The 12958-nt window shown below is 37.4% G+C and overlaps 1 protein-coding gene across 5 annotated transcripts in view; it reads right to left on the reverse strand.

The window, feature by feature from the left end:
* Positions 1-12958, reverse strand: part of LOC136886505 (leucine zipper putative tumor suppressor 2 homolog) — a 791346-nt gene that overhangs the window by 5560 nt on the left and 772828 nt on the right. For 2 of the 5 annotated variants that reach the window (XM_067159324.2, XM_067159340.2), the window contains 2 exons: positions 3091-3406; positions 1120-1311 (listed from right to left, as the gene is read on the reverse strand). In XM_067159324.2, coding sequence (XP_067015425.1) covers positions 1120-1311; positions 3091-3406 — 508 coding nt within the window. The remainder of the gene's footprint in view (positions 1-1119; positions 1312-3090; positions 3407-12958) is intronic. The other 3 variants (XM_068231046.1, XM_067159329.2, XM_067159335.2) reach the window with 3 other exon arrangements.

Here is a 12958-nt window from a genome sequence, read left to right on the forward strand (position 1 = left end):
AGAATATTTCTTAAAAATGATGAAGACAAAACATTTGGCATTTATGGCAAAAATGTAAAAAATCCTTATCTACGCATTCTTCGCAAATTTACTTCGTTAAGACATGAACGATATGAAAATAACAAAAATGTGTCAAAACATATTAAGTAGGCCCTTGTGTCACCAGCATTACTCAAATGTAAAAGTTATATTACCGGTACTAAATGAAATGTATTTTGTCCATTAAGTAACTTACAAAATTCAAAATATTATATAAGTTATAAACAAATGAATTTAAAAACCTAACTTTAAAAATGTAAGTTGTAAATTAACGAAACACTTTTATTGTATAAACAGAAACAAACTTTTACATGAAATGACATTCGGTTGGCGCAGGCCCTGCGGTGTAGGGGTAGCGTGTCTGCCCGTTACCCGGAGGCCCCGGGTTTAATTCCCGGCCAGGTCAGGTATTTTTACCTGGATCTGAGGGCTTGGTTGAGGTCCACTCAGCCTACGTAATTAAAATTGAGGAGCCATCTGACGGTGAGATGGCGACCCCGGTCTAGAAAACCAAAAATTACGGCCGGCAGGATTCGTCGTGCTGACCACACTACACCCATAATCTGTAGGACTTCACTTCGGGCTGACCAGCGGTCGGTTGTAGGCCATCATGGCCCTTCAGGGCTGTTGCGCCATGGGGTTTGGACATTCGGATGGCATATCGTTTTCATTTAAATAAATAATTTTAATAAAGATATGGAAATATTTTCACATTGTCGAGCCGCTATAATGTATTTTCTAAAGTGCATAAAACCTGTAAGCATTTTCATTAGAGTGAAAAAGTAATTAGTAACCTGATTTTTTTACAAACGATAAAAAAGAACCGACTCGCATTTTACGCACGCGGTGCCACGCTCCTTGGACTGTAATGAATTGACCTTTTCACTTAATCCGCTGAGTTGTAAAACGAACCGTTCAAAAATGTTTCAATTGTTTTAATTCGATAAAATATATCTGAAAACTAAAAGTCTAGCGATTTTAATAGCCCTCCCCTCCACTCACGAGAAAATACTAACAGCCCCCGAAAAGAAATCCATGGTACGGCCATGGAGACATTGATAAAACATTTTGTATACTGACCTGTGAATCTTTGATTTGAACTTTGAGAAGCGAAAGCTCTCCTGACTTTTGGCAGAGTCCCCACTCCGTCTCTTCAAGCCTTCCTCGTAGGAGATCTACTTCTTGCCGTAGTTCATTTGCTTCTCGCTGAGCACGGTCTGCCTCCTCCTTCAACCGCTTCTTATCCTGCTGCAGCTGCAACAACGGAACAGACTAAAGCTCATCAGATAATTGTGAGTTTCTATGGAAATACTGTGTCATATTTGCATTTGAGAATGTTCATGTGGTAAAGTCAAAGTGTTATCCTCGTCTTCACTTTGGATCAACTCCATATTTTGCCATACAGACAAGTTGGAGCTAAGTTTGTCTACACCCATGATTCCTAGCTCCATTTAAGGAGAGACTATACTGAAATTTATATTTTATATAATTTTAGTCCTGTTTACACAAGATGTTAGGATTTGATTAATATCATTCTAATATACAGTAGAAAATTTTAAAATGTTGCCTAAATAGATACAATATTTCCTGAATTATGACAGCATTCAAGAAGAAATTGGTCCCTTTCCAAAGTATCCCAGGTACAACATTTTTTGGCTTATCATTTTAAAACTTAGTTGTATGGGTTCGAGAAGTGAAAGTAATAAAATATAGTAATATTTCTGGTTTCAGTGTAATATTTATATTTTCAACAATGTTATTATTTATATGTGGTATTACAACATACAAATTTGTTATTTTTCATACATTAAATTCCATTAACTTTGGAAAAATATTGTTTATTTCATCCTACAAACAGTGAAGTGTATACCTGATAGGTCTGCATCGTAAACAACTGTTGAAGTTGCACTGTACGGGTTCTTGTCATACAAACAGGGAAATGTATACCTGGTATATCAGTAGTATTAACAGCTGTTCAAGTTGCATGGTACAGGTACTCATCATATAGGCTAATGTAGAGCAATCCATATAATGTTTTATATTTTCGCAAGTTATGTTTTATTGCTGTTTATTTTCATGTCTGTTGCATATATAATGGGACGAAAGGCTTACTTATCTATTTATTGATGTTATTAATTTTATAACTTTCTTAGTATTCAAACTAAAATCACATGCTGTATTGAAATGTCATTTTATAATTTACACAATGTTGGCCTACATAGGCCTACTGCTGAACAAAACAATGCTTAAGAATGAACGATTGAGAATGGAATTATATTCAAAATTAATATCCTCGGAACATAAAGAGCATTAAAGTTTCCATTTTCATCCAAAAAATAATTTAAAGAAAACTAGCGAACTCTTCGTATTGCACTTAATGATATTCTTGGCATGCTGTATATTCAATCGATGGGACCTACTCTGATGACAGTTAATAAAATGTTGATACATTGTTGTCGTGCTTCTCACAGCACAGCAATTTTATTTCCTCTAAGAAATCCATTATTGAAAAGCAATTTATCAGAATTTTCATTGTGGCTGAATATTTAATTCTTGGTTAAAAGAAATATAAATTATAAAAACGGCTAATATTAGATGAATTGTGCTTGTTTTTACACATTAAGCTTTTGTATTTTATTTTTAAATCAATCAATCAATCAATCAATCAATCAATCAATCAATCAATCAATCAATCAATCAATCAATCAATCAATCAATCAATCAATCACCACTGATCTGCCGTAAGGGCTCCTTTTCAGGTGACAAATTACCTCTCAGTTATTTGCCTAGTATTTTTAAAGATTTTAAAGAAGACGGAACTATTGAACATCTCCCTTGGCAAATTATTCCAATCCCTAATCCCTTCCCCTGTTTGTTCTCTTGAATTTCAATTTTATTTTCATTTTATGATCCTTGCCACTTTTAAAAGCTCCGTTCAAGCGTATTCGTCTAACTCGTCATATACGCAGATTATACCTGATAGATCTGCATCTTGAACAACAGTTCAAGTTACATTACGTAAGGCATTCTCATAAAGAGTGAAGTGTATACCTGATAGGTCTGCATCATGAGCATCTGTTCAAGTCGCAGAGCTTTCTGCGCCCCAACGCGCAGACGTCCCTCATGCACACTCTCCAGCCGACGCAGTTCCCGCTCCCACATCCGTTCCTTCTCCTGATACACCCTGAAGATGACCTGTTCGTTGTGTTCCATGGTCTGACGGAGGTACTGAACCTCGGAGTCACGTTCTCTCAAGGCAGCCTCCAACTCCGCTACGCCGGAGTCCGACGGTGACGGAGTGAGGTCTACCAGGCTGCCAGACTCTCCACTGCCTGGTGCGTGGCGATACGAGGAACTCTTCCCACTGCTGAAACAGAACAGAGTAACAAACATTAAGTAAATGCCACGCTGCTAGTATGGCATTATATTCCACAGTTCCACTGCAGTTTGATCCTGTCAAAATTCATAAATTATCTGTTGTAATATAAACAGAGTTCGAAATTTTATCGACAAATTCGTAAGCAATGTACTGCAGTTGCCATCGAATTTATCTAGAGAGAATCTGGAGCCCGAGTTATATTTTGAATATTTAGCAAATAGATACAAATGAAGGGCGACGGCTAAAAACGAGCAAAGTACATAGTACACAAGAATAATCGTTTCGATAGGGTAAAAGTTGTTTTCCCAATTCGCGGACATTCTTATATGGAAGGCGATAAAGATTCGAGCCGTCTACACTGAGACACCAGATGACCGGAGGGATATGCTTAGACGTAGTAGAACGAAACCTTTGCTTTCAAAATATCAAACTGTGGTACTGAAGTCAACTTTCATAGCTGGACTGAGTTTTTGTCACAGTTGTAAAAACCAAAATGCCCTATGCAAACTAGACCAATCAGAATACCACAATGAAAAGAGGGTAGGGAGAATAGAAAACAGCTAATGAGGGAACTGAATAGAGTGAAAAAGGAAGCAAAAGAGAAATATATGAATGGCATACTTCAAGAGGGTAATGACCACAAAGGGAAATGGAAAAAGCTGTATTCATATATTAGGAATCAAAAAGGAAAAGGAATCCAAATTCCTACAATGGTGGGAGAAGGGGGTGAACACAATTCAACAGATACCGAGAAAGCAAATCTATTTAGTAGGGAATTCAGAGATTCGGTAGAAGATTGTCAGGAGTTGTAAACAGTAACAGAAGATAGAGAGGGAGAGACGCATAGGGAAACAAGAAGCTTCTCATTCACAAATGAAGATATTTTCAGAGAAATCCAACTGATTCAGCAAGGAAAAGCAGCAGGAAGTGATCAAATTACTGGGGAGGTATTAAAGACAATGGGGTGGTACATGGTGCCTTATTTAAAATTTCTGGAGTCATAAATAATAGTATGAGACCAAAAGAATGGAAGAAATCTAAAATAATACCATTTTATAAAGGAAAGGGTGATAAAAGGAAACCAGAGAACTACAGACCAATCAGCTTGACCAGTATAGTTTGTAAAATACTGGAGAGTTTAATAGCAAAGTACATCAGAGGGATATGTGATGATAAAAATTGGTTCATGAGGAGCCAGTATGGATTTAGAAAGAAATTTTCTTGTGAAGCACAACTGGTGGGACTTCAGGAGGACATATCAGATCAGTTGGATTCAGGAGGCCAGTTAGATTGCGTAGCCATAGATCTTTCCAAAGCCTTTGATAGAGTGGAACATGGAATATTATTAAAGAAATTGGAGGGAATAGGATTGAACGTAAGGGTTATACGTTGGATAAGAACGACGAAAATACAAGAATGCTAGAAATGAAGAGGGCAGAAAAGAATACAGGCGATTAAAGAATCAAGTGGATAGAAAGTGCAAGGTAGCTAAGGAAGAATGGCTGAAGGAGAAGTGCAAGGATGTCGAAGGCTGTATGGTCCTGGGAAAGGTAGATGCTACATACAGGAAAATCAAGGAAACCTTTGGAGAAAGGAAATCTAGGTGTATGAATATTAAGAGTTCAGATGGAAAGCCAGTTCTAGGGAAAGAAGACAAAGCAGAAAGATGGCAGGAGCATATCCAACAGTTGTATCAAGGTAAAGATGTAGATAATTTGGTTCTGGAACATGAAGAGGCTGTTGATGCTGATGAAATGGGAGACCCAATTTTGAGGTCAGAGTTTGACAGAGCTGTGAGTGACTTAAATAGGAACAAGGCACCTGGAATTGATGACATTCCCTCTGAATTACTGACTGCCTTAGGAGAAACCAGCATGGCAAGGTTATTTCCATTTAGTGTGCAAGATGTATGAGACAGGAGAAGTCCCATTCGATTTTCGGCAGAATGTTGCTATACCTATTCCCAAGAAAGCCGGTGCTGACAGGTGTGAAAACTACCGCACCATTAGTTTAGTATCTCATGCCTGCAAAATTTTAACACGTATTATTTAGAGAAGAATGGAAAAACAAGTTGAAGCTGAGTTGGGAGAAGATCAATTTGGCTTCAGAAGAAATGTAGGAACACGTAAAGCAATCCTGACTTTACGTTTGATCTTAGAGGATCGAATCAAGAAGGACAAGCCCACGTACATGGCATTCGTAGATCTAGAAATAGGCATTCGATAATGTTGATTGGACCAAGCTATTTATGATTTTGAAGATGATATGGATAAGATACCGAGAACGAAGAATTATCTACAATCTGTATAAAAATCAGTCTGCAGTGATAAGAATCGAGGGCTTTGAAAAAGAAGCAGAAATCCAGAAAGGAGTGAGGCAAGGCTGCAGTTCCCCCCTCCTTTTCAATGTTTACGTAGAACAGACAGTAAAGGAAATCAAAGAGAAATTTGGAAAGGGAATCACAGTCCAAGGAGAGGAAATCAAAACCTTGAGATTAGCCGATGATATTGTTATTTTATCTGAGACTGCAGAAGATCTCGAGAAGTTGCTGAATGGTATGGATGAAGTCTTGGGTAAGGAGTACAAGATGAAAATAAATAAGTCCAAAACAAAAGTAATGGAGTGCAGTCGAATGAAGGCAGGTGATGTAGGAAACAGATTAGGAAATGCAGTCTTAAAGGAAGTAGATGAATATTGTTACTTGGGTAGTAAAATAACTAACGACGGCAGAAGTAAGGAGGACATAAAATGCAGACTAGCACAAGCAAGGAAGAGCTTTCTTAAGAAAAGAAATTTGCTCACTTCAAACATTGATATCGGAATCAGAAAGATGTTTTTGAAGACTTTCGTGTGGAGCGTGGCATTGTATGGAAGTGAAACATGGACGATAACTAGCTCAGAAAGAAAGAGAATAGAAGCTTTTGAAATGTGGTGTTACAGAAGAATGTTGAAGGTGAGATGGATAGATCGAATCACGAATGAAGAGATACTGAATCGAATTGGCGAGAGGAGATCGATTTGGCTAAATTTGACGAGAAGAAGAGATAGAATGATAGGACACATCTTAAGACACCCAGGACTTGTTCAGTTGGTTTTTGAAAGGAAGTGTAGGTGGTAAGAACGGTAGGGGTAGACCAAGGTATGAATATGACAAGCAGATTAGAGCAGATGTAGGATGCAATAGTTAAGTAGAAATAAAAAGGTTAGCACAGGATAGGGTGGCATGGAGAGCTGCACCAAACCAGTCTATGGACTGATGACTCAAACACAACAACACGAGAACATTTCTAAATTCAAAGGTTCAGAAAGTCAAAGTAGGAAATAATATATCACAGGAAGAGAAAGTCTGGAAGGGAATTGCACAGGGTAGTATAATCGGTCCGTTACTTTTCTTAATATATACAAATGATTTAGGGAACAATATAACATCAAAAATAAGATTGTATGCAGATGACATAATTGTTTATGGGGAAATAAATAACATTGAGGATTGTTCAGAATTACAAAGGGACCTTGAGAGTATCCAACAATGGGTTGAAGAAAATAATATGAAGGTTAATGGAGGCAAATCAACTGTTACAACATTTACAAACAGGAGCTTTAAAACTGAATTTGAATATACTTTGGATGAGGTAGTTATCCCAAAAGATGGCAAGTGCAAATACTTAGGTGTGAGATTTGAAAGTAATTTGCACTGGAAGGGTCATGTTGATGACATTGTTGGGAAAGCATACAGATCGTTACATGTCATAATGAGGCTACTTAAAGGATGCTAGTTGCTTTACGTCGCACTGACACAGATCTTAAAGGATGCAACAAAGAATTAAAAGAAAAATGTTACTTAAGTATGGTTCGTCCATTATTGGAATATGCAAACAGTGTTTGGGATCCTCACCAAGAATACCTAATAAAAGATAGTGTGCAGAGGAAAGCAGCAAGGTTTGTAATAGGAGATTTCAGGAGAAAAAGTAGTGTATCAGAAATGTTAGAGTAACTTTGGTGGGATACTTTAAGTAAGAGAAGGGAGAAAACTAGACTTATAGGATTATATAGAGCCTATACAGGAGAAGAAGCATGGGGAGAAATCCGTGAGAGGCTTCAGTTTGGAAATAATTATATCGGCAGAACTAACCACAAATATAAAATTAGAAGGAATTTTAGCAGTAGCGATTGGGGTAAATTTTCATTCATTGGGAAGGGCGTGAAGGAGTGGAACAGTTTACCAGGGGTAGTGCTTGATCCTTTTCCAAAATCTGTACAGATATTCAAGAAGAGAATAAACAGCAACAGGGAAAATAATTGAAATGTTAGAGGGCATTCGACCAGTGCAGGCTATTGTAAATAACAAATGTGTGTGAAAAAATTAATTCCATCCCCTGGTCCATGGAGTTTGGACAGCCAAAGTAGGGGACTGCCTGTAGGGGTAAAGTACAGTGTGGACTTCGAGGGCCCTGGGACCGCTACGGTAGCTGTGAAGGCCCTTCAGGAACTCTGAAAAGTGGTGGCAGAAGGGGCTCTGGTTAAGACGCAGCAGGTCGTTATGCTACTTAGGTTCCAAAATGGGTTTTACAAAAAAGTAAATAAATGCAATCTAAATTTTAATCTTATACCAGTTGCATAGTATTATTTGAAGTATTCCACATACTGTATATGAGTTGACTATGATTGTAAGTATAGGAGATATTATAAGTAGAATTTTGTAAACAATATAAATTTATTAAGGATGATCTGTTTGTTTAATAAAAGAATGTTAGCGTAAATTGTATAGCATTGTATTCTAGAAAAATTTCTAGAAAAAAAATTCTTCTTATCTTGTTAATTTAAAATTTAGTGCTTGACAATAATGTATTTTAGTGTACCATTTGCCACCGAGGTAGACACCTCATTTGCAAATAAAGAGATTTTGATTTGATTTGATTTGAAAATTGACAAACATCAGCCGATGTTTATTTTGAATAAAAGTACTTATTTTAGAAGTTACAATAAAGCTGTTGTGGTTTCAAAGAAGAAGACAAACAAAGAGAACACTGTGGGGGACACAGAACCAAAAAGGTTGTACAAAGGACCATTGCCTATAACATCTGAAAAACTGAAGGACTTATTACACCTAAAACAGTTTTCGGTCAATTGTAATGCGTTAATGCCAGACCCTATTCCGAACGGAGATGAAAGTGACACTGAATTTTGCAGATGATCCTCCCGTAGACGACGGGGCCTAACTGGAAAGAAAGATCAACTTCCTGTATTTGTCCTTATTTTTTTTAAAAAAATGGTGTTTTTCATTTCACTGCACATGTACTTCATTCTTCTATACATCATGCGTAATAAAATAAGTTGCTCTAGGTAATGACTTTAATTATAAATTCTCTCTCCCTATTTTAAAGTAAGATAATCGACTTGAAACGTTAAAATTGAAATTCTGGACAATTTGCAAAATGTGACTGATCGTTTTTAGCCGACACTTTTCAAATTTAAATAAGTAATAATAATAAATTGCGTAAATATAAACCAAATCAAATAAATAACGCAGGTATTCGTAACCTATACAGAGAACGGAACTTTCAGCATAGAAATGGACTACAGCCTACTTTTTATGTATTTGCATTTAAACTCTTAAATACAGTCGAACCTCGATATATCGAACCTCCATTACTCGAATTTTCAGTATCTCGAAGTAACTTAAATTTCCCGGCCATTTGTCCTATTCTTCACGTGTATTACTCGAAATTCTGTTACAGGAATTCCTCGGTTTCTTGAAGGTAACATTTCCTCCGTTCCATGGCTAAATGGTTAGCGTGCTGGCCTTTGGCCACAGGAGCCCCGGGTTCGATTCCCGGCGGGGTCGGAAATTTTAACCATAATTGGTTAATTTCGCTGACACGGGGGCTGGGTGTATGTGTCGTATTCATCATCATTTCATCCTCATCACGAAGCGCAGGTCACCTATGGGTGTCAAATGAAAAGACCTGCATCTGGCGAGCCGAACTTGTCCTCGGACACTCCCGGCAATAAAAGCAATACGCCATTTTTTTTTCCTCCGTTGAAGCAAAGAATACTCTGTAACCAGAATTTGTGTAACATTAGCAGTGCAATACAACATTTGCGATTTGTGAGGAACAGTTAACAAGTAAAGAAAGGGTTACAATGATGTGGGAGCTAGTATGACGGGAATAGAAAAACTAAAACTTCTAGTGATCGGAAAATCGGTGAAGCCTCGCTGTTTCTCGAGTGTGAATTAATTACCGGTCACGTACGAAAGCAACCCCAGAAGTCGCGGATGACAAGCTCCATTTACGAATCTCGGCTGCGAGGTATTGATGAGAAGTTTCAACGTGAAGGGAGGAAAGGTTAACAGTAACAAACAGAAGACACTAACGCATGTTTTCCAAAGGTGTTAACGGAGGTATATTTCTTGTTTCACTACTGTATGTGCTGTATCCTGTCTTCCAAAAGTTACTATAATAAGGGTTATAATTAAAGTGATGCCGTAAAATAGAATTTGTTTGTATATTTTAAATACTGTTAAAAATAATGTATTCAGTAACAGCCCGTAGATATATATGATTCAATTATGTGTTATACATGCTAGAAACGACATTTTCTATATCTGGAAATATCGATAACTCGAGTTCCCGAGGTGATTCTAGATATCGAGATTCCACTGTGTTGGGACAGTGACTTTCTTCAAATACAGTAGAGACAATACGCGACACTGAGCGAGATATCGAGGGACAGCTATTGGAGCTCTCTCTAGCGAGTAGACCTGAAAATGACTCATACTGTCATAAGAGCACGTGTATTTTTGTGTGAAGTTTTTGGTGTTATTTATGCGTTTTCAGTGAGTTGACATAATTAAATAGTAGCGTGTGCCATTCCATGATATCTCCTCTCAACATAAGGGGAAAGGTATGTGCTGCGTTTGGTTGCAGTAACTATGAAGTAGAGAAGAATGCGCGGTCGTTCTTCAGGTTCCCTCGTGACAAGAAAATGTAAGTAATATTGTGTTTGCATATATATTCTTCCAGTGACAGAGATCTTTATAGTACTTCATAATCTTCTCACCTGCTCGACCCATATTTTAATTGGCTTAAAGTGTAATGCGCATATTTTATTGTATAGTGCAGCAGTTAACCTTCAATACCGATGTGTTTGATGTAGCCTAGGAGTGATCTGTGGGTTTTGAAATGTCACATAAGTGATTTGGATAAGGTGTACAAGAAAGAAGGGTCGTTAGGCTTATATAAGAATTATAAGATCTGTTCAGATTATTTCCAGGCCAGCGACTTTAAAAATCCTCGACTATACAGCCAAGGGTATGTTACATTTTTACTCTAACTGTACGTAAGTATTCTTCAAAGCATCACCATCGACAACATTTTCATACTTTTCTTTCTTTTATCCCTCTTCTCAGATTGAAGACGAGATTTTATAGATTTTATTTCTGTTAGTAGGCTTCATGTTAAGAGGAAAATTGTCCAGCTATTAAATGTTAATTCATTGCATCATATGTGTAAGGAATGTGCCGATATTTTTATTGACAAGTGTCTTAATGCGATGATACAATGTTTTTAAATGAAAAAAGACAAATCCAACCGTAAGAGTTCAGGCAGGAATGCTAAAGCTAAAAAAGTAATGCATAAATGAAAGATCAAGCCATTTCACAGAAGTCCATTTCACGTCTTGTTTATATGTCTAATTTCAGTCTTTGAATAATAACCTTTTAAATAAGTCTTCATTCATTCATCCAAAATTGCTTTAGCAACTTCGAAGTTAGTAACTCAATAACACTTTCTTTCTAGACGTTATTTATTTATCCATTTCCGTATATACATTTCCATTGATATTTGAATTTAGCGCGATTTTTTCAGGTCAAGTCACTAGGAGCGCCACCGTCGAATTGTCTCCCATTTTAGCAAGGCTAAATCCGTAACTGTCGCGTACTGTCTCTACTGTATTTGCTTTCTCATATGTTTTTTTTTGTTTTTTTGTTTTTTGCAAGTTGCTTTACGTCGCACCGACACAAATAGGTCTTATGGCGACGATGGGTCAGGAAAGGGCTAGGAGTAGGAAGGAAGCGGCCGTGGCGTTAATTAAGGTATTTGTCTGGTGTGAAAATGGGAAACCACGGAAAACCATCCTCAGGGCTGCCGACAGTGGGGTTCGAAGCCACTATCTCCCGAATACTGGATACTGGCCGCACTTAAGCGACTGCAGTTATCGAGCTTGGTCTTATATGTTTATTTGTACAATTGTTCTTATTGAATTTGTTGTGGTATTTGTATTATTGAAGTGGTTTTCGTGTGTCCCGCTCGGCTGATCTGTTGTACGCCCTTAACAGTGGGCTGGGGTGACTGTTGGACTTGTCTTGGCAACAATGATAGGTTGTAGATTTGAAGTCGCTACTATGTTACGCTTATGACTCTCTTAGCAATGATCAACGCGCGCTATTATGTGTCTGGACTTCTTAAGTATTTGATGTAAATATGGATAATAAATTAGTATTAATTGTCTTCCGTATATGTTTTACATCATGACCATGAGCTACCGGACAGATGTTGTTTTACCAGCAAACAAACATACTGTATATTTGCTGTATCAGAATAACAAAGTTACGTAGAAGTATAATTGAAGACAACTGATGTATGATATTCGAGCAAAGAAGCTATGGACACGTTTGAATTCGCTATTCTGATGAATTTTTATAAAAAATACTAGCAAAAGTGCCCGTTCTTCGTACGGGTTATCAGAAACTGGCTTTAATTACTCCTACTATCGGTGTGACTGACTTCATTAGATATTTATATCACTGGTGTATTTACTTAAGTACGTAGAATTTTTTTGTCATGTTTGGAATCATCGTGTATCTTCTTCTTCTTTTCTTCATGGGGCCTCTAAATATTAGTTCGTAATTAGCGTCGACCTCTAAGATCTTTTTCTACCATGTTTTTCCTTCGTTCCCACCTACATATACCTGCTCCCTTCACAAAGCTGCAGGTTTAGTGTAAGTATACTTCCGCTAGATAGTACCACAATTATAAATATTATTGAATGTATTTGTTTGATCCGACATTTCATAACTATTACAAATGATCAAGGAAATTCGCGATGCATAATCGAAACTACTATAATTATCGAGAATTACAATTTTCAGGGCTTGTCACTCATGTCGCACATCATATAATGAATGTGAGTATAAACGTTGAGACATTTTTTCAAGTCACGGGGGCACCATCTTGACAATTGTGTACAGTATATAGGTTGTTTTCATGGTTACAATGATCGTCAAAGTGGACCAAAATATCGGCACTAATAACATCAGTGATCCTACTACTCCATGATTTGATAGAAAATAGTTTAAACTATAGGTAACAGACTCCGCAAAATGCTGAAACCTAAGCCAGTACGTAAAAACAAAGGCCCGTCGGTTACCGCTGGTCGCTGTAGAACGATCTCTGGGGCTATTGTTTTTATACTTCACTCCCTTTCCATCCCCGCCCAAAGGAGTGCTATGAGCGTCTTACACAACAGTTTATTTTTTCC

This window comes from Anabrus simplex, chromosome 1, assembly GCF_040414725.1.
Source record: "Anabrus simplex isolate iqAnaSimp1 chromosome 1, ASM4041472v1, whole genome shotgun sequence".
In the NCBI taxonomy this organism is placed as follows: Eukaryota; Metazoa; Arthropoda; class Insecta; order Orthoptera; family Tettigoniidae; genus Anabrus; species Anabrus simplex.